Source organism: Onychostoma macrolepis, chromosome 22, assembly GCF_012432095.1.
Source record: "Onychostoma macrolepis isolate SWU-2019 chromosome 22, ASM1243209v1, whole genome shotgun sequence".
Taxonomy (NCBI): Eukaryota; Metazoa; Chordata; class Actinopteri; order Cypriniformes; family Cyprinidae; genus Onychostoma; species Onychostoma macrolepis.
Window position 1 is genome coordinate 5,896,238 of NC_081176.1, and position 21,655 is coordinate 5,917,892.

Here is a 21,655-nt window from a genome sequence, read left to right on the forward strand (position 1 = left end):
GATACAATATACAGAGAGAATATCAAATATATGCACGCATATAAAGAATTGCGATTGGGTCAGGTCCCAGTGTATTTGCCCCCTCCCCCCAGTCAGAGTCGAGCATATTTATTCACAAATGGATAGGCAGCATCGACTTGGCGGTTGTGCGAAACGTAAATTTAAAAAAAAAAAGAAGAGAAAATATCATGACACATTGCCAGGGCTATACAGGGCGACTGAAAAGTAGCTACTGTGTGCGACTATCAAAACATATTTAGGAGCACCTGTGCGACTAACCCGATCAGCCAACCCATTCTCACTCCCAAGGCGTCAAAAACTGAAGCATGGTCAAACGCCTTTCGCGTCACTATGAAGACGCCAAAAGTGCCCCTAGGCGTCATTATATGACAAAATAGGAACTCCATTGCTTTCAATTGCTTGCTTTATGCGTCAGGTCAAGACGCTTATGGAAAATGACAATACGTTCTCCGCCGTTGTTTTCAGTTGTTTGTCTTAGTTTAATGGTTTGCATGCATTTGTAAAAAATATAAATAATTTTATATACATTTATACTTTTATTGGAGCACCTTACCCACCCCTACCCTAAACCTACCCACTTCAGAACAACATAAAACACGTAACAGTTAACAGGCAAATGTAAGTTAAGTCACCGGTGTTTATTGCAAAACTGCCCATAAACAAGCAGTATAAAAGCATTACAAACAAGTCGTGCTGCATTCCAGGTCTTCTGAAGCCATACGAAGTCTTTATGAGAAGAAGAGAGCAAAACATAAGGTTTTAATCGCTGAAAATGATCCCGCTCCGTTAACGCTCACATCTCATTCAAAAGATACTCAAGTCCCGTAGCATGACGCAATTGGTCACGAGACACAGAAGAGCCAATAGCCTGTCAGAACAGCAAAACGCAATCAGTCACGAGACACACAAGAGCCAATAGCATTTCACAACCAAGGCTTCTTCTGGCGGCATTTTTGAATTCGCACAGACTGCATACGGGATGAGCTTAACGCGTCTACTCCTCTCACAAATCAAATGTTTTGCCTCGGAAGACTTGGAATATTAATATTTTTTGAATAAATTATGACAGTAGTTGTATCTGCCTGTTATATCTTGTGTTTTATTGACAAATTTAGGGGCAGGGGTTGGGTTATGTGCTCATAATGTGTAAATAATGTAATATAAATAAAACTGTTGTGGCTGTTTACATTGAAAAATCACACCCCAACATATATGCAATAATGGCAATGTTATTACACAATATATAATTTAATTATGACGATAAAATTCCCAGTATGGCGTCGGCATATTGACGCTAAGGGTTTCCTATTTAAAGCAACGGAGGACCCTGCAAGTCGAAAAATGACGCTAAGGGGTACCTTGAGCGTCAAAAGCGACGCCAAGTGGTCCTGACCAAGCTTCAATATGTGACGAGTTGGGTGTGAGAATGGGTTGGATCAGCATAGGCTATTTGTGTTTGCGCTGAGAGGAGCTTCAAAGATTTCTACTTGCGTGTTTGTGCAGCGTTGAGTAATGTATCGCAGACATATGTTGATTCCTTGAATGCAATGTTAATCAGAATCCACTCACTGCTCAAAATACTTTTGTTCATTGCTGAGTTATGCACGCCACAAATGCTCTCGTTATAACAAACAAAGTGTAGATGGTGTAAATAAGAGATTCGTTGTGCAGTGTAGAGAGCTTCATTGATTATAATGGAGTTTTGTGAGATTGCTGAAGTGAGTAACAGCTTTTAAAGATTATTAAAGGTGTTTGTAAATGTGATATTAAATTAATACAACAGCTCAATAAACAATAAGTTATATAAAGTGATGTACATTGTATGACTTTTAACAATATTGCCTGATTTTGCTCTATTTAGTCAAGGAACATAGTTTCAAACAGTCACAGCCGAGCCGCCAAGATCTCCATTCAAACATAGCGGTGTTTCATTTATGAATGAACCTGCGTTTTAAATGAGTCTAGTGAGTCAGTGATTCAATTACCCACTCATAAAGTGAGTCACTTGCTTCGTTCCTGAATGAATCAGCTGTTCAAACGAATCAGTGATTTACCGCCACCTGTTGGCAGTTTTATTTTTATGTTTAAAGTGTCCTTTCAGTTATTTAAATAATTTCAATCAAACAATAGTTCTATATTCAAAATGTTATATTTAAAACATTAATCTCACAACATTGTTATGAATTTAAAACATCCATGCCACCTCTGAGCCTCTCTAAATGTCTGTAAATTTACCTACATGCCACTTTTGTGTTCTTCTGTGCCACCTTTGTAGTGGAAACTAATTTTGTTAAATGATTTCTTTTGATTAGTAACTTATTCTTCTTATTCTACCTGTTCTTATGGAATTTTTTTTTTTATTATTAAAAAACGGGGGCACTTCAAATGTGGTCACCCTAGGGCACTACACTGTGTTAATCCGGGCCTGCTCTTAAATCATCACTCTAAAACATCTGATTTTGTGTTCTGGATTAACACAAAATCAGCACTGCATTATTGAATTTATTCGTCACTGGGCAAAAGTTCGCTCTTTCAATGTTGTGTGTTTTGTTGCGAATTCTTGGTATGAATAAAAAGGATGATATCGCAATGGCATTATGATCATAAATCCCAATTCTTGAGTATTAAACTTTCGGATGACTTGATGTTTGTCAAAATTGAAGAAGCTTATAAAAGTAGAACGTATAAAAGTTACTTATAAATAGTAAAAGCATGCCGTAAATGTGAACTAATAAACTTTGGGACCTTGATGGGTTTAAGTAAGTTAATGGATGAGAGGGTGAAGCGAGATGGAGCAATATTCATCTGAATACTCAGACTGGAGATCTCACCTTCAGTAACATCAGAGAAGACCAGTCTGGAAATTATAAAGTGGAGAACAGAATTACTGGAAAAGTGATAAAGAAATTCCATATTGATATTCGTGGTGAGAAGATTTGGTGGTTCCCCCTTATGTTCGAATATTTGGAGGGATGTTATCTTAATGATATCAGATTTGATTACATTCTGTGTAATTCTATTGTATATCTATATAGTGGCCTATTATTTATGATATAATTAGCCTATTTTGACTGACCACTCTAATCAAAAGTTCAAATGCTTAAATGAACACTTAAGTTTCTACAATTTTTATGTTAAACAGGAAAATTATTTGATTTACTTGTGTGCTGGAGCAGATTTTTGTTTGTCAAGTGCCAAACCTAATTGAATTAATAGAGTTAAATATTTTCTTTTTTAGTGTACAAATATATCCAGTAAAATAAAATTATTTTCATATTTGATGTGGTTCATTATAATTAGCCTTTCTGAGCCGTGAAGCGCCCCCTGCAGGAAGAATAACTTTATACTCCACAGAAAACACTTGATCAAAGTAACAAACATGTAGCTGGATGTAAGAAAGATGTAACAGATTTTGGTAATCATTACAGGTTTAGATCTTGACTCAGGTAATGTAGTGCTGATGTTTCTAGTGTTTGTTATAGATCAGACACACATTCACACTAATGACTGTCTCTCTTTATCTGTTTCAGATCCAGGTCTGTCTCGAGGTGCTGTAGCAGGGATTGTTGGTGGTGTTGTTGTTCTGGTGGCTGCAGCAGTTGTAGCTGGTCTTGTGAAGCACTATCGCAGCAAGATCTCTGAACTAGAAAGACGAAGGGGTAAATATCACACACAATTGATGTAATTGTGAAAAACTAAAAGTCTGTTTACTGTTAAGCTAATTACAGACGAAGGGCAGATACAGATCTACTCAACAGCTTTTTCTGCATGTTTGTGTTTGTAGGAGTGTGATATACCTTTAAAGATGTTCAATATTAAACAAAAGAAACACCATTAATACGGAAATACAAAAGTCAGCACTGATCACACATCTCCAAACTAACATAAAAAGAAACTTAGAGGTTTATAACACAAAGATAAATAGTAAAATGATTGTATAATTATGAATACAGCATGAAACATCTGCAGGATCATACATCATAAACCTATCTGCACACTGTTCAATTTAAGAAAGGTACAAGAAAAAGGTTTGTCGTTTAATAATTGAACTGCTGAGTCTAGTAAGATTGCATAGATGCATACACGGCAGCATCAGCACAGACTAATATTACTGGAGAAACACTCTGATCTGATTGACTGCTTTATTCAGCTTCTGAAGTAAGAGCACAGTCTGTTTGTAAGGTACCGGGTTGATACAAATATCGTGACATCAAATCAGAGTTTTGTTTGAGACACAGAGTAGCAACTCGATCAACAAGCAGAGCTATATCTTCTGATTTATGTGATGAAGTCTATATTTAGTCGATATTCATTATTTCATTACTTTTGAACAGAGTAATTTCTGACACAAAAACTAAATAAAACTGTGATTGGCTGCTTATGTCAGTTATCTGGCTCTTCATGTCTAAGTGGGATCTTGTCTGCCTATGAACATGAAAGATTTACAATAAATTAAAATCTGTTTGCTTTTAGGAAAACACTGGATCTATTAGGAAGAACAAACACTGTAAGATGTGTATGATTTGGATTCATTCAGTCGTCAACAACATTAACATCATTAATACAAATATAAAGACAGAGCTGACCCTTAATGAATTTATATATTTATTTTTGACTGACTTTCTGATTTTTCTGACTAAGAGAAGCCATAAAAATACTATTTTCTGAGACACACTGGCCTTCATTCAGATACGAACCTATTTGAGAACAGATGTTGCTGCGGAAAATAAGATACTGCAATTTAAAAGAAAGACAATGACTAATTTTAACAGCAGATATTTCATATAAGTTATTATATTTTAATATTTAGTCTTATATATTTAGTAACGTATATTGTTCTTCACTGTTTTAAACACTATTAATAATTGACCCATTATTTTATTTTTAAGTGTCATAGTTCTTTGTACAACAGTTATTATTAAAGTATTGGTCAAATAAGAGGGTAAATTTAGCAATTAACCAAAAGCTTCATTCTTCAACAAAATAATCCAGCTGGAGCTCTTCCTCTGTGTTCATAACCCGCAGCGTTTCATATTTGTTACTGTGGCTTCATTAATTCATTTATTAAACAATATTATTACACTGCTGCATCAGTGTTATGAGACGAGTTCAGACTGTTTGTTTTTCTCTTTTGTTCTTACTTGTTTTTTGTTTGTTTGTTTGTTTTCTCTTCCCTCAATTTAGAAGAGAATGGACAAAACCTTAAGAAACAGGAGACAGATGATCCTGCTGGTCATCCGATGATCATCAATGAAAGTATTCAGTTTGATCATTTATAATCAACACAGTAACAATACACACATGAAGAGTGACTGAAGTCGAGCCATTTGTGCTTTTGTAATATAAAAACTAAGACTTTTATTTGCTTTGACATAAACAGAGAAACATGCTTTCATGATGATGAAGCTGATGTAACAGTTTGCTGTTCACGCTGATGCTGATATTGCACTGATGATATTATTATATTTTGTACTAAGAGCCAGTTTGACTGATTTACAGTAATGAAGGATGTTACACTGTGAGATGGCTTGATTGATGTTACACCTGAAAAAAATTAGCGGAAATTATCTCAAGCTAATTAATGTATATATGCCTTAATTCTTTTGTTGTTGTTGTTGTTTTTATTTGATGCTCTTGTGCTGTTACATCACACATATTTGTACTTTATTGAAGTGTTCATGCTTAAATATTTTGTATTTTAAATATAGTACCTAGAGACGGCATTATATATATATATTTTTTTCTTTTACATCTGTCAGTCTCCTGATAAGATGTGAGTGTGATATCTGAACTGTGTTTTTCTGAAGACTGCATTGCTCTGATACTCTGTGTTCATACAGGACTTACAGATGATCTTACTGTCTAAACACTTCATTCCTTCAGCTTTTGTTTATTTATAACCCTCTGTTATTACAGGAAACACATCAGTATTTTCAGTTAACCGTAGTATTAAGGAAATGCCAAGTGTGACTAATTCTGTTGTGTGTTTAATTCAGTATATGAGAATTTTCACTGATCTATATTGAGTTAAAACTCTGTATTTGATTATTTCAGTTATTGATGATGAAAAGATCGCTTCAATTCAAAGGAAAAACGTGTTTATGTACTATGTTTACATGAGTTTTATGAACATATCAAATATTTTGTTCTGATCAAATTTGGATATAAATATCAGTCTAAAGGAAACCCAAAATATAAATTTTATTTCATTTTAAACACCAATACAGTATAAAACACACATGTGGTCAATTACAGAAAAATTAAATAAATTGTGTAACAACTGTAAGCGTCCAGTGTTTGTATCTGGATCAGATTCAATTCAATGATGCTTTAAAAACGGGCACAAAAGTGAGATGAATGACCTGATGCTGAATTGTAAAATGGGGGGATTATTTGGGTCATTCTGATCAATATTAAACTTTTAAAGAACTGCGCCTAGAGGACTGACCATTAATACTGTATTAATTAATGTTCTGTTGGTTAGTAATGCGTGAATGTGAATTATAAACATTTAAATCATCAGTTTTTAAGGAAGTTGCTGGGAAAGCGCTGTTTCCTGCTCCTCCTCCAGGTGGCGCTGCAGCAGATTCATCCTCTCTGTTCAAGGCTCTCTCGTCCTCTTGCTCCTCCTGCTGGGAACATACATTTCATTACTTTCTAACGTGCTAAATGGAGACACCCCTCGCTGCAGACTGTAGCGCGGTGACGTCAGGTATCTACGTCAGGTATATGTTTACCGCGCATGCGCAAAGTGACGTATGGTATGTCTATGACACGCATGCGCATTGCGTGTGTAATTTGCATTACGTGGTGACGGTAGGTGTTTTTGTGTCCTGCGTGACGTAACACATCATAAAAACGCATGCGCATACTTAACAGAATACTCTAATAAAATGTAAAAGTATTAAGAACCCTAAGGTGGAAAAAAAATAAAACAATAAAATGTAATACAGCACATATCCATGATTTTAACCATGTCTCATCTCAGGTAAAATGATACGGAATTACAGAGTTTATTCTGTAATATCTGTGTAGTATTTTATTTACAATTTATTAACATTCTGTTGCACTTTACTTCACTGTGTATATTGTAATATTACCCTTTAACGGCGCCTTATATATTTCTTATTAGGCTAGTCAACATTACAAAATGTCGTCAGCTCTACTGGCGCAGATGGTAAAACGTGTGATTTTCACATTTTGACGCGATCGATCCAGGTTCGAATCCGCCTTTTAGCAAAGTTTTTTCTCCCTTTTCAAATTTCAAATCACATCAAAAAATAATTTATTTTCAATAAAAATTAAGGAAATAATCAAAAAGTTGTGAGGGAGGGCTTTATTGTCCCAATAAGGTGATATCCATTTAATAATTATAATTTACACTCAATACGTTATTATTGCATAACGTTATTGTTTTATAATGTACTACAATACTGAGGTACAGGTAATTACCACTGTTTGCAATAAGTAGTTTAAATAGCAGAAAATCCTGCTATCACTTAGTGCAAATAGCGGCTGCCTTTCTTATTTTAATCTGTCCTCTGTCATGGTTCTTGTTTATTTATTTATTTTGGATAATTTTGAACATTTTCCTTTTGCATTGGCAATTCTGCATGTGAAATATTTAAGACAATAAAGTAGTTTTAAATTCAATTGACTACATACAGTATATTTTCAGTGTCTGCATCCCATTTTATGCATGGTGCCTCCAAAAAAACCAAACTGATAACAGTGATCTATTTTTGAATTATTATTTCAAAGAACAAAACAGAAAATATAATTGTATATACAAATATAGATTAAGACTATAGACTATAAACATGACACAGCCCACTGCGCCATGTGACGTCGGAGTGACGTCTTTTCCATGTTATTTTTGGACGTCCAATTTAGGTCCACTGAAGGGGTTGTTTTGTAACGCCAGGCGACGTCTTTTTTCGACGTCTACAGCACGTCATATATTGACGTCCGTGGGACTTCCGTGTAAGGGCTATTTATAGTCCAAATGTGGTCGTTTGTGGACGTCTTTTCAACGTCAAATTTAGACTTATTTTTATATAATTTTTACTTAACTTCTATAACTGTAGTCCTATGTTTTGTTTGGCTCAGCAGCTAGATTCAACAGGAAAATGTAAAAAAAAAAAAAAACATGGCCTATTTGGCATACACATAATATATCGTGACTGTTTATTAAAAAAAATCTGTATTCATATGTATCAATCATGTTGATAACAACAATGTTGATATTTGTAAATAAAAAAAATATTACATACAATCATGTACATTTCCTGCACCTAGACGTCCAAATGACGTCCAAAAAAATACCCAGTTCAAAGGTCAAATGTCGAACGTCAATCTGACGTCCAATTTGGGTCATGGTTAGACGTCCAAATAGAGGACCTAGTTTGGACGTCGAATAGATGTCCAGAATTGGTCATGGACCGACGGACCCAATATAGACATGATCTGCACGTCTATCCGACGTCCAATGTTTAGTGGGAGGAGAAAAAAAAAAAATTGCATCTGCTCATTCTGAAATTCACCTCCATCACTGATAAAACAATCAACCGAGCAGTAGCCCTCAAATTCTTTGAATGAATAAAACCCACACAGGACTCCCCTCCTGTCAGTCCTGACATACGCAGGTGGGCAGTCTTTAAATACAGTATCTCACTGCACCGCAGGCACTGGGTCTGTGAATACGACACCCAGAACTCCTGTCTGTATTGTGCAGAAAATGCACTCCAGTTCACGACACCTAATTTACATAAAATAACAAACAATATTAAATCATTTTGAGGAAAGGCAAAAGAGCCATACAAGGAAAATATTTTAAATGTATTTTTAAATATTATAGGATGGTGTTAGAAAAAGAGTGTTGTTTGCTTTGTCTGTAAAGTACCTAAGAGATTTAATTTATAATCATCATTAACCAACTAAATTAAAAAAGTTTGTCAAGTCAAAATTTAGGTTGGCTTGGCTTGAGAAAGCATAGCCTGAAACAATTTGAAAGTTTTACAGTTGAGGGTAATACAGTCTATCAGGGAAAAAAAACAGATAGTTGAGATGAGACAGACAGAAAGATGAGAAGAGACAGACACTCAAATACTTTTTACAGCATTCACTACATGTTAAGGAGTTAAAGAACTATCTGTCTAGACATATGAAGTGGGCCTCTTCTCTGAATTTCGTCTCACTGACAATGTCCCTAAAAAGTCATATGAACATGAAGGTAAATTTAAGAGGTAACACTTTACAATAAGGTGTCATTTGTTAACACTAGTTAATGTATTAATTAACATGAACTAACAATGAACAATACATTTGTTACAGTATCTATTAATTTTTTATAATGTTAATGCAAAAGATGACAAATATGAGAAACATACATACACACACACACACACACACACACACACATATATATATATATATATATATAAATGTATGTATGTATTTTTATTTATTTATTTATTTATTTATTTATTTTTATTTTTTGCAATGCATGCAATTCATTACTTTATTAATATAAGTATTTCTGCTCTATTTTAATACATCTTTAAAGGCTAATTTTAGGCGAAATAAGACTTTTAAAGACCAGCAGCAGAATCCCTGTCACGTCGAATACTAACACATATCATAAAACATGTCATAAATGTTTGAAATCGCACACATTTGCAATGACACTCTCTGTGATTATGACCAAAGCATCCTTACAATTAAAAGTCAACACAAACGCACATTTTTAAGAAAACAAAAGTAAGTAAATGTTCTGGAAGTGAATGAATCATTATTGAACCTGCGTATTTACGGTAAATACATAGGTAACGTAGGTACGTGACGTCACCGCGCTACTGCGCCTGCGTTTTATAGATATACCGTACGTCACTTTGCGCATGCGCGGTAAACACATACGTGACGTAGGTACCTGACGTCACCGCGCTACAGTCTGCAGCGAGGAGTACTTGGCTAAATGAGAACTGAAGACATACAAATATAATAGTATGTTTCTGTTTCATGTAGAAAGAACTAGATAGTTACTGCTGTAGTTCGTAGTTTGTCCAGAGTGAGGCGCCACCAGCGTGGATAAGATATATGCTTCCTAAAATATAACTAACATATGTTGCTATTTAAGAATGTTCATGATTAAAAGACCCAATTACACTGTTAGATAATAAATAAATAAATAAAATAAAATAGCCTTTTAGTAAATTAACATATATATTTTTTTAATATTTACTGTCGTACAAATACCAAAGCAAATTATTAAAATCTTCTATTTGTTATTAGATTTCCTCCAGCGTGGTTTATTTTTCGAAATAAAATCATATATCATTTTTATAAAGTTGGCAAATGTAATTGCACCCACATGTAGATCCTGATGATTTTATTTATAACTATATAACTATATATATATATATATATATATATATATATAGTTATGAATAAAATCATATATATATATATATATATATATATATATATATATATATATATATGAATTTAACTCCTTGCGTATATTGTCAAATTTACAGATTAAATCTCCAGTATGTCACAATGTTTATATTTCATATATATATATATATATATATATATATATATGTACCGGTATTTTTTACTTCTTTTGTGGATATGATGTCATAAACTAGCACGGCCACAGTAGCCACGCCCACCAGAGTAGAGATGACCAATCAGAGCACAGCTCCAGTATAATCACAGGACAGACATCAACTGCTGGGGGAAAAAATAAAAATAAAAATAATTCATTAATTCATGCTAAACGCAGCACTGCACGAGAGGGTTATTAAGCTTGTTTCACTTTTGATTTCGCAAACATTTGCTGCGAGGTTTTATTATGATGTAATGTCATATGATGTTTTGTTTGTTTAAAAGTAAATGTTTATCAGCACGCTATCATCGCTTTAGATCAAATTTACTACCAGTCACCGTCGTCAAATAGCGATCTAAAAGTTAAGCTACATTCAGTAGTAGTAGTAGTAGGCTAGCAGTATCCTGTTTTTTTATTATTTAATTTTTTTTATTATTATTATTTTTATTTTTTTTATTTTTATTTTTATTTTTTTTTATTCATTTAGGTGATTTTGTTAAATTATTATTTAAATTTCCTGACATTTCGGCCGCCATATCATTTGCTCGGTAGCCTATGTCTGCTGTTTAAAATCAGAACCAGCGACTATAGAATGAATCACTCTTTTGAGTCGGCTCTTTTCAGTGAATTGGCCAAACAGTTTAGCAGAACGCTTTAGAACGAGTCGCGACTCAGGCTGAATGAATCATTTATCTCTGAAGCACTGAGTCGTTTGGAGCGGCACTAGATGAAGAGAATCTTTACCGACAGTCATTTTTAAATCAAACCTACAAATGTATTCTCTGCGATGAAGATGGTTAACTTTATAATCAAGCAGGGCATTAAGTTCAGTAAAGTTAGCTTTAAGTTCACTTTATTTTATTTATATTAACTTGTTTATGAACGACTCTGCACTGCAGATAAAACCATATTTAGACCTGAATACTTTCAAAACACTAACAGAACACGACAATATTTAATGTATCTGTGACTAATCGGCTTTTTAAAGCTTTAAATTAATTTTAAACTTTTAGATCGCTATTTGACGACGGTGACTGGTAGTAAATGTGATCTAAAGCGATGATAGCGTGCTGATAAACATTTACTTTTAAACAAACAAAACATCATATGACATTACATCATAATAAAACCTCGCAGTAAATGTTTGCGAAATCAAAAGTGAAACAAGCTTAATAACCCTCTCGTGCAGTGCTGCGTTTAGCATGAATTAATGAATTATTTTTATTTTTATTTTTTCCCCAGCAGTTCATGTCTGTCCTGTGATTATACTGGAGCTGTGCTCTGATTGGTCATCTCTACTCTGGTGGGCGTGGCTACTGTGGCTGTGCTAGTTTATGACAGCATATCCACAAAAGAAGTAAAAAAAACTGTCATTTTTAAATCAAACCTACAAATGTATTCTCTGCGATGAAGATGGTTAACTTTATAATCAAGCAGGGCATTAAGTTCAGTAAAGTTAGCTTTAAGTTCACTTTATTTTATTTATATTAACTTGTTTATGAACGACTCTGCACTGCAGATAAAACCATATTTAGACCTGAATACTTTCAAAACACTAACAGAACACGACAATATTTAATGTATCTGTGACTAATCGGCTTTTTAAAGCTTTAAATTAATTTTTAAAGTCATTGGTTTGCTGCTCTACTGTGAACTCTATGTGTTAAAAGCTTAAAAATCTAGTTGTGAACACTAGAGAGCGCTAGTCTAACAGTTTAGGCACATTTTTAATATAGGATTTTTTTTTTTTTTTTTTTTTAATTATTATTATTTTGTTAACAACGGGGCAATACATCTTTATAACTGTTATGTATTTAGATCAAATAATTATAAAATATTTTTGTATTTTGCTGACAAATAGTCTAACAAGCATTTATATAGTTCTTGCATATCATTTGCATTAATCTCATTAAAACCTCCCATAACTATTCTCTCTGTCACTGCTTGTGACTGCCTCCCCCATCTCAGGCAGGAAGCGTGACCTTTATTTCAGAGTCTGCACAAAGTAATGTCAAAAGTTCAAAAGGAAAAATTACAACATCTCTAGATAGCAAGCGTGTCTGCTTCTATTTTAAGCTATAGTCTAAACTATAGGAAAAATTTGTGACACCTTCTTAAAACATAAGCAATACATAAGCCTATATGTCTAAACCACAATGTAACACCTCTAGCAGGTGTTAAGAGCATCTTATGCCCCCGTTAGCTAGAAGTTCCACCTTGCATCGAAATGCAAAATGCATCCTCTTGCTTTTAACCGTTATGTTACAAAATAAGCACAGCAACAATATAGCCGTTAGACCTACAAAGTTATCATCATCTAGATTTCAACATAGGATATATTTGTGCACAGCTTTCAACACTCATATTTTTATAACAGGAGTCTGGAGTTTCACTGTCTCTAAATCGTTTGTTAACTTTTGTAATTCAGCTGAAAAATCACATAATTCAATCATCTCTCTTATCAATTTCATTATTCTCTTATTCGTTGATTATTGCTTTCTCATCAACCTCAAAATTGCCTTCATCTTGAAGATGATCTTTTGATCCTCCCGCTCTCTCTTGAGCCCGTGTGCGACGTTCCTTCTTCTCCTGTTTCTTGACCTCCCTACTCCAGTTTCGTTGTATCCCTTGAACTAAAAAATCATCAAAATCAATTTCAATTTTATCTGGTCTCTTCTTCATGGTCCTGTTAGAGGGTTGGTCGGGAAATCGCATATCAGATGAATTAGAAACTGATTCTACAATTTAAATCAAAGGTAAACATCGAAACTTGGGTCCAAAATCATTTTGTAAAAGTTCTCCAAAATAAAGTGCAAGATTGTCTTTGACTGCCCTTTAGAAAAAACACATAATGACAAATACCCTTCTTTATACTTACTAATAAAGTTGTTACATGGATAATACTAAATTATTTAAAAACAAATTTATTTGACTTCATTAGGAACTACCCTGACCACATATTATGAACAAAAAGAAAGGGATAATCATGTTTCCACTTCATGACAGCATTAGGATTTATTTATTTATTTATTTATTTTGTTCTGTGGATCTTTCTAATATAAAAGTTATCTTATTTTTTTTATCCCTATCCCTGATGAAAAGGCCAAAGATGTTTCATTTCATTTTCATGACAGTGCATATGTTCCTAAAACGATTCACCTTGTTTGTCCTCGATGGTGACAGACGAACATGACACGTTCTTCACAAAACTGATGTGTGTGATATCGAGAATAGTGGAAACTTCTCAGAGAGGACTTCCAAGTGTCGCTAGAGCTGGAAATAATTTCTGCTAAAACTAACACTTATCTGCAGGATCACTGCATTAGTATGTAAATCAACGTCTGACAGACATGCATATTCTACTGAACACCAGTCTTATATTTCACATACATATAGTTTATTATATTATTTCACATTCAAACAATAATCTTTTTTTCTCAAACATCAGCATTCATAGATTGTGTACTTTATTTCGTAGTAAAACAGTTTTGCATAGAGAGGAATTCAAATTGTGGAACGAAACACACTGTTCACAGCTCAAGACATGCACACACTAATGTACATTATCACAGACGTCCAGCATAGACACAATTTCATGCATATGCTGTCTGACAAAACAAATAAAACCATATCTCCTTTCAGGTATTAAATGAGAAGCCTTTTTGTTTGCAATACTATAAAAAGACATAGCATAGCAATATCATCTGTTTACTGCTAATATCAAAATTGTCATTCTGCAGATTTTTTTGCTAAAAATTTCTGTATGGTTTTAATTTGACTCTCAGAATGGCTGTCAGCTTTTTAAATAATGACCTTTGATATGAATGCACAGAGATTTGAGAGAATAAGCTGCTTGAACAAATGAAGTGGCTGATTAACGTCAGCTGAGAACAATACAGGTTCATATAAGATAAATGTCTGTTACATGTAAATGAGTTATTTTTTAATTTATGTCTAATACTTTCTCTCTATATGATTATGTTTGACCCTTTGACCTCTAGTATAACTGGAACACACATTAACATCCAGGATCACAATCAGCATATCATAAAAAATTCTCTAAATTACATTAAAAAAATCTAAATTGCATACAACACAAATAAAAAAATTTGAATAAAGTTGTAATATTGCTGTTCAGAGTTTACATGCATTTAAAGGAACAGTTCACTCAAAAATGAAATTTGCTGTTAATTTACTCACCCTCAGGCCATCCATGTTGTACGTGACTTTTTTTTCTTCTTCAGCAGAACAGCAAAGATTTTTAGCTGAAAACGTGCTCCTTGGTGATTTATGAAAGGAGCACAAAATGAATACCCGAGGCTCCTGATGATACATTGAGGTCTTATGAAGCGAAAAAATCAGTCTGTGCAAGAAACTGAACATTATTTGCAACATTATTATGTTTATTATCCATAGACTCAGGTAAATGGGGAAATCTGATTCTTTTTCTCTGCAGACTGGTTCTTTCAGACACTTCATTTCAATAAACTGGTTCAGTTCACTAGTTTGTTTACAGAATCACGCATTGACGCAACATACACGCAATTATATTATTATAACACCCAATAATGATGAGGTTTTACATGTCTAAAGCATTTAAAGTGAGCAAACTAGTCTTCATCAGCTCACATATTTACATAAACCATTAGAAACCATAAAAACTTTCATTACGTTTCAGATCGTTCAGTCCGATTTATTGAACTGGTTCATTCAGTTCACTAAAAACTGAAGAAAAAAGTGTCACCTTCATCTTGAATGACCTCAAGGTGAGTAAATTAACAGCAAAATTTAGTTTTTGGGTTAACTATCTCTTTAAAGCAGAGGTCTCAAACTCAATTCCTGCAGGGCCACAGCTCCACAGAGTTTAATGCAGCTAGTAATCCTGAAGAGCTTGATTAGCTCAGGTGTGTTTGATTAGGGTTGGAGCTAAACTGTGCAGAGCTGTGGCCCTCCAGGAACTGAGTTTGAGACCAATGCTTTAAAGGAAGACAAACCTACATGTTTTGAATAGAGCAGTAAGGGTCCTGGATAATAGATGCGGAGCACTAGTCCAAAAAGTTTGAGAACCACCGGCCTACAATAACCCAAGGGAGCTTCATTCTACATTTTTCTTTTCTTTTTCTTTTTTAATAAATACAATTATTAATATTTTTATTATAGGGTCACTGTTAATATTAATATATTTATTAATAGTGACCCTGTTTACATGCACTTAAAAAAGCTTATTGGGTTTTTGCGGAAAGCACTTCTCTGAAGCATCATGTAAACGCAAACGCACTTGTGCATGTTTAACAGCTTCGTTGCTATAGCCATCTTTCTAGCATTCGTGTAAAATGACTGTAATCGCCACAACATTAAAGAGTTTGATCAACGTTTCGTACGACACGTGCGTACACCACCTCATCCTCCTGTTTGACTTCCTGAAAGAAAACACAAAGACAGAAGTTACAAAGAGACAAAAGCCCAGAAGATAATGAAAGTTTACCATGGTTAATGTCCTGCTTGATTCTTAAGATTCAGTTTGAGATGTCTGATATCACGTCTAACATTTCATACGGTAGTCGTCAGCATCCTAAGTTCAAAAACAATCTTGTTTTATGAAATTATGATGATTGCATATACATTTTAGGAGTCCTTCATGTCAGTTTTATACATGGGGTGTTTAATTCAGATTATATAGATTGTTTTAGATATACTATCCTATAAAAATGTAAGCAGGTTTAGTCTCTGTTTCCTTATACAAGGCAGCAGTGGCAGCTCTGTTAGACAGAAGCATGTGTTTAATTTCAGTTCTGTTTTATTTAAAGGTTTGCATGAGGTATAAAGGAGATTTGACTCAATATTTGCCAAACTGTTTAATTCATGGACTGTTTCTGTTTTATTTTTTTACACATTTTCTATCTCAAACTCATGTTTAAATTAGCAGACATATTTCCATCTTTTTTCTGGTTACCTGAAAGCTTCAGTTTTCTTTTAAGCGTAATGCATGTTTCACGAAAACACACTGAACTTCAGCATGTTAACTGTTAGAAGTGTTTTTACACTTATCTGCACTGTAAAAAGTGATGAGTTGACTTCACTTAAAAAAAATTAGGAAACCCGTTGCCTCTTGACAATTCACTTAACTTATTTTTTTTAATTATCATTTACTTAAAAATTTTAAGGCAACGGGCTTCCTCAATTTTTTTAAGTTAAGTCAACTTATCACTTTTTACAGTGGAGCAGTGTTTAAAGATCTTGCACGCTATACAGTATGTATTTTTCTCAGTTTTTTGTTCTGTTTTGTCTTCAAATCGTATTTACAAATTTATCAATCTTATTTATTTCTTAACTATAGAAGCTCCTTTCCACCTCAAAGTAAAAAAAAAAAAAAGTATATAAATAAAATAGTCGTTGCCTTTGTAATATTATATCTCACATTTTCAATTTATTTATTTTTATTTTACAGGTTTATTTTTTATTTTATTTTTGTGTGTGTGTGTGTGTGTGTGTGTGTGTGTGTGTAAATGGTCTTTGTTATCTTTATTATAGTACGAAAAAGAAAGAGTGGGCAGTTATGGGACAAAAATGTCTAATTTGCTAGTGCTTTTATAAATATAAAGGGGCAAGACACAGATGACAGTTATAAATGATCTTACCGTTTTCTGTGCGTTTCTTTTGTAGAACTTTGAATCAGCGTAAGTGATCACTTCTGTATGAGTCTGAACTGTTTGAACAATAATAATAGAGGCATTAAATCAACAAAACGTCTTGTTTTTCTTCATAAAAATGCTTTATTATTTCAGGTTTATTATTAAAGTATACTCCTATGTTCACAGATGTAGCATCAGTAGTAACACTTACCTTCTTGATCAGTTTTTCTGTATTTCTTGTAGATGCAGAAGATTCCGACTGCAGCTACAATCAACAGAGATCCAGCACCAGCAGCAGCAGCAGCAGCAGCAGCAGAGGTCAGCGCTGTCAGAGATGCCGAGTCTGGAGGACGAGAAGGAGAGTATGAACGAAGAGACATCAATCAATGTGAGTAACTGAGACTGATCTATAACAAACACTATGAACATTATCAGCACAGCTTATAGGCCGTTCTCTACCTGCTTCTAATTCTGTGTGATCATGCAATGCCTTAAAGGGGACTTGTTATAATGCTGCAAAAGACACAAGATGCCAGCGCAAATGTCAAAGACGTCTGTGTAGTGCATGTTTGTATAGAATCTGTAACAAACACTATAAAAACATCAGCATGATCACAAAAGTTTGTGATGTCAGCCAGTGAGAGTTTGTCGTAAGAAAGTTGAGGTCTATAAAATAAAGTATGTTTTTAATGCTCAGTGATGTCTAATCAAGCTCAGTTTGATTAGTCATGTCAAGACCTCTTCAAGCAGCCATTCTGATCAGTCAGTGGAGGAACTGCATCATATGCAAAAATAAAAGGCTTCTGTGTGAACACGGTTCATTTATATCTGACTGTGTTTGCATGACATATTATTTGGAGTGAGCTATATGGCTTTGATATTAAAAATCATAACTGTATAACAGGTGTGACAAATTATTTATGATATTACATATGATCAGAAGACATTTTAATCACATGTTTAATGAAGGCTTTAGTTATATGGATTCATATTTAAAATGGGATTACAGCATCATAGAGAAATGTCAAAAATGCTGAAAACATTAAAATACTTTTTTATTTAGCTAAATTAAGAATAATTTTCACAGTAAATACTAGGACAAGTTTGCTGCATATAACAGTGTGAGGGTAATTGTCTACTCACCATAGACAGTAACATTGAATCTGCACTTAGCCTCCGAGCTGCTGTTTTTGATGGACACTTCATAAAGTCCAGAGTCTGTGGTTCTGGTGTTTGTGATGATCAGAGATCCAGTCTGATTGTCCAGCTTCAGTCTGTCTCTGAATCTCCCATCAGTACCGTTATATGTGTACATATCATTAAACGCTCTGTTGATTTTAGCTATGAGAGACCTGTCAGCTCCAAACTTCCACAGTATCTGATCAGCTTTCTGTGTTTCAGTGAGACTAATGTTTAGAGTGACAGAATCTCCTTCAGTCACTGACTTCACTGCATCTGTATCAGCAAACACACCTGCAGAACAAACACAAACAGTTTCTCAGTCAAACATAATAAAGTTAACTTTTAATTCAATCAAGCTTTAAGTTTGGAGTAGTTTTGAAATAAATTAGAAAGGTAGAAACATAGAAACAAAATATAGAATCAGCAGCATGGCAAATACATGCTCATCTTGATATATTGTACATGTTAAGAGTTACACAAGTAAATAGAACAGCAGGGAAAAAACTGATCTGTACTAATGTCTGCCATAACCCCCCAAAAATGTTTCTAACTTACCAACTAGATGGCAAAAGCACAGCCATGAAAAAACAAATGTTTTTGCTATAAACATCTTCTAACATCTCCAGGGTTTTAAATAGTATCACTCAGGGTGCTTAAAAAGATGATCTGAGAGTGTTGTGGACTGAGTAAAGTCAGGAAAAAAAAAAAAATCTACTTCTGTCTTTGTGTCTCGGCTGAGTTGAGCATGTAGTGCGTTGAACTGTAGTCCAGTTTCACAACAAAACTTTTCTTCACTGTGTTTCAGTATACACAGCCAATATAAACATATATAGACTCATATACAACTGGAAAGATACAATTTCAATTTAATTAACTTAATTTAGAATGAAAGCGTCCAAACTATGATATTAAATGTAACAACTTGATATGTAACCATTTATGTTTAAACTTTTTTAAACAAAACTTTTATTTTTTTTTTAATTTCCTCAATTTTTTTAAGTTAAGTCAACTTATCACTTTTTACAGTGTACCAGAATCTCTAGTTATTGGCTGTTTTTCGCTTGACATTTGCATAAAGTTGAGTATTTCTGAAATGTTCAATGCTCTCAGACACTCTCAACACTAGGCTCATTTGAGATGAGCAAAATCTGTGAATAAGTGATCACTGGAGATCCGAGCAAAATTAATGGCAGAATGCATGGAAGAAATGTGATGTTGACATATGCCAAAAAATTTTTGCGATGGCGAGGCGGCCGTGATAACACAGTCAAATGAAGAGTTGCTCTATATTTCCAGGTCTGGAAAAATATGGAAAAAAGAAAGCGGAGTATGGAAAGAGAAATAAAATATGAATAATTTATTGAAATTAAATTTATTGTACAAGAAGTCAGTCAAAATATGACTGAAATAATTCAAGGTGCACTTTTTGATTATGCAAAATGCAGGTTATAAGCATTCTGGGTTTCTTCCCACAATATTCTTAGCATCGTATTACATAGCCTCAAGGACCTTTGCAAAAATAAAAAAATATACAGACTTTTATGTGCACACGAGAAACCATTAAACTTAGCATATAGGACAATGCACACTGAGCCACCTATTGTGCCATCAGTCCATTTCACGGTGTGGTTTCTTGGCCTCCACAAAGTAATGAAAGCCAAATTTTAAACACTTTTTTACAGTACCAGTCTTTTTTATAAACCCTTGAACTTGGCAAATTTTATACCATTAGCCCATTTCGTGTCATGGTTTCACAGTGGCATGACGACACCAGCCCACCGGGAATTTTCCCAGTGCTCCCGAATAGCCAATCCAGGCCTAATTGTTTAGGACTACAAAAACGGTAGAAATACTATGTTTGAACTTAGCCAAAGTGCGATGTTGATTAAAAATCTAAATGTGAATCTGATATTGTTTTTAAACTTGAAACAAAGTTGAACATTTTCTCTGTTCGATTCCTTATTGATTGTTGAAAATATAACAGTGAAAATTATTATTTTTTTATTGTGTGGGAATCTGATTCAATCTGATTCTGATACTTGTATTTTCCTAGTGCTTGGCGCACACTTTAAGTGCTTGTTTGAAGGCATGAGGCGTGGTCTAATTCAATCTGGCGGAAGTGAGTGAATCGTTAACATGGTTACCAGCTTTTTCTCTACACCGTATAACTACAGGTGCTCACAGGTTTTCAGATTTGAGTGAAACTCAGACCACTGAACTGCTGAAGAAAATGTTTCAAACTTTTGCTTTTTGCTGTTTGTGCTGTTGCTGTCTGGTTGGTGAGTTATAGGCAAGTTTTATGATTTATATTTGCAAGTTATTTTTGTGTGGATCTCTGATGAACTTCAGTTGCAACGTCAATAAATAAAAAAAAAAGGTCGTTTTTTCTCACACTGTTTTATTTTTATTTATGTAACTCTTTTTTAACACTAAACCAAAACTTCAAATGTTCAATATATAAAAGTGTGTGAATACAGAAGATATCTGTGTTTTCCACATGGCCATTTATTTGCATGCAGTGAAGTCAGTGTCAGTGACTGAAGGAGATTCTGTCACCCTAAACACTAGTCTCACTGAAACACAGAAAGAGGATCAGATACTGTGGAAGTTTGGAAATGACAGGTCTCTCATAGCTAAAATCAACAGAGAGTTTAATGAGATGTCATTGTCCACAGACTCTGGACTTTATGAAGTGTCCATCAAAAACAGCAGTTCAGAGGCTAAATATAGATTCACTGTTACTGTCTATGGTGAGTAGAGAGTTACAGCTCTATTATATACAGTCTTCCATTGGTGAAGTGAAAAAAACGGGAGTTAAACAGGATCTGGAAGGAATAGACAATACTTGCTCCTCAGGAAGTAAAAATGCATTTTTGCCTCTTGTAGTTTTGTTATTTTTCTTCTACCACTTGGGGTTGCAAAGGGGCGGCAAATTTCCGGAAACTTCTCAAAACTTTCCCAAAAACCTTGGTATTTTCCGAAAGTTTCCAAAAACTGGAATGTTTCCAAAATTTCTGGAAGGTTTCAGAAATTGTCCGCCTTTTGCAACCCTATTTCCACTATGTGAGCTCAAAGAACCTTACGGAGGAAGATTGTAACTCATTTGTAACTCGCCTTTTTTGGATGCTAATGGAATTTTTATCATTTCTCCTTTTTATAAATGATGTCCAATCTTCTCCAAAAGTGGCTTCAAGCTTAAAAAAAAAAAATT

At 34.1% G+C, this 21,655-nt stretch overlaps 2 protein-coding genes across 4 annotated transcripts in view; one reads left to right on the plus strand and one right to left on the minus strand.

Annotated features, from left to right (window-relative positions):
• Nucleotides 1–6,302, plus strand: part of LOC131529825 (uncharacterized) — a 113,920-nt gene extending 107,618 nt beyond the window's left edge. For both annotated transcript variants that reach the window (XM_058759749.1, XM_058759752.1), the window contains 2 exons: nucleotides 3,558–3,680; nucleotides 5,206–6,302. In XM_058759749.1, the coding sequence (XP_058615732.1) occupies nucleotides 3,558–3,680; nucleotides 5,206–5,300 (218 nt within the window). In that variant the 3' untranslated portion in view covers nucleotides 5,301–6,302. The remainder of the gene's footprint in view (nucleotides 1–3,557; nucleotides 3,681–5,205) is intronic.
• Nucleotides 6,303–13,677: 7,375 nt separating this feature from the next.
• LOC131530691 (uncharacterized) lies at nucleotides 13,678–19,203 on the minus strand. 2 transcript variants are annotated; one of them, XM_058761103.1, is made up of 5 exons: nucleotides 19,000–19,203; nucleotides 18,406–18,735; nucleotides 17,474–17,605; nucleotides 17,269–17,336; nucleotides 13,678–16,050 (listed from the first exon to the last, which is right to left on the minus strand). In XM_058761103.1, exons 1-5 carry the CDS (start codon nucleotides 19,052–19,054, stop codon nucleotides 15,985–15,987), a joined length of 651 nt encoding a protein of 216 aa, XP_058617086.1. In that variant the 5' UTR covers nucleotides 19,055–19,203; the 3' UTR covers nucleotides 13,678–15,984. The 2 variants fall into 2 exon arrangements, with proteins under 2 accessions (XP_058617086.1, XP_058617085.1); XM_058761102.1 differs by lacking the exon at nucleotides 13,678–16,050 and having other exon boundaries at nucleotides 16,861–17,336.
• Between the last annotated feature and the right edge of the window lie 2,452 nt (nucleotides 19,204–21,655).

Bases quoted from the DNA above. Each gene is read 5' to 3' on its own strand.
- LOC131530691 (XM_058761102.1), bottom strand. From the start codon at position 19,054: ATGTTTATAGCAAAAACATTTGTTTTTTCATGGCTGTGCTTTTGCCAT. The intron at 18,736-18,999 runs GTAAGTTAGAAA...TTTGTTCTGCAG, and splicing joins GTGCTTTTGCCATCTAGTTG to GTGTGTTTGCTGATACAGAT. The intron at 17,337-17,473 runs GTAAGTGTTACT...TTGTTCAAACAG, and splicing joins CAGAAAAACTGATCAAGAAG to TTCAGACTCATACAGAAGTG.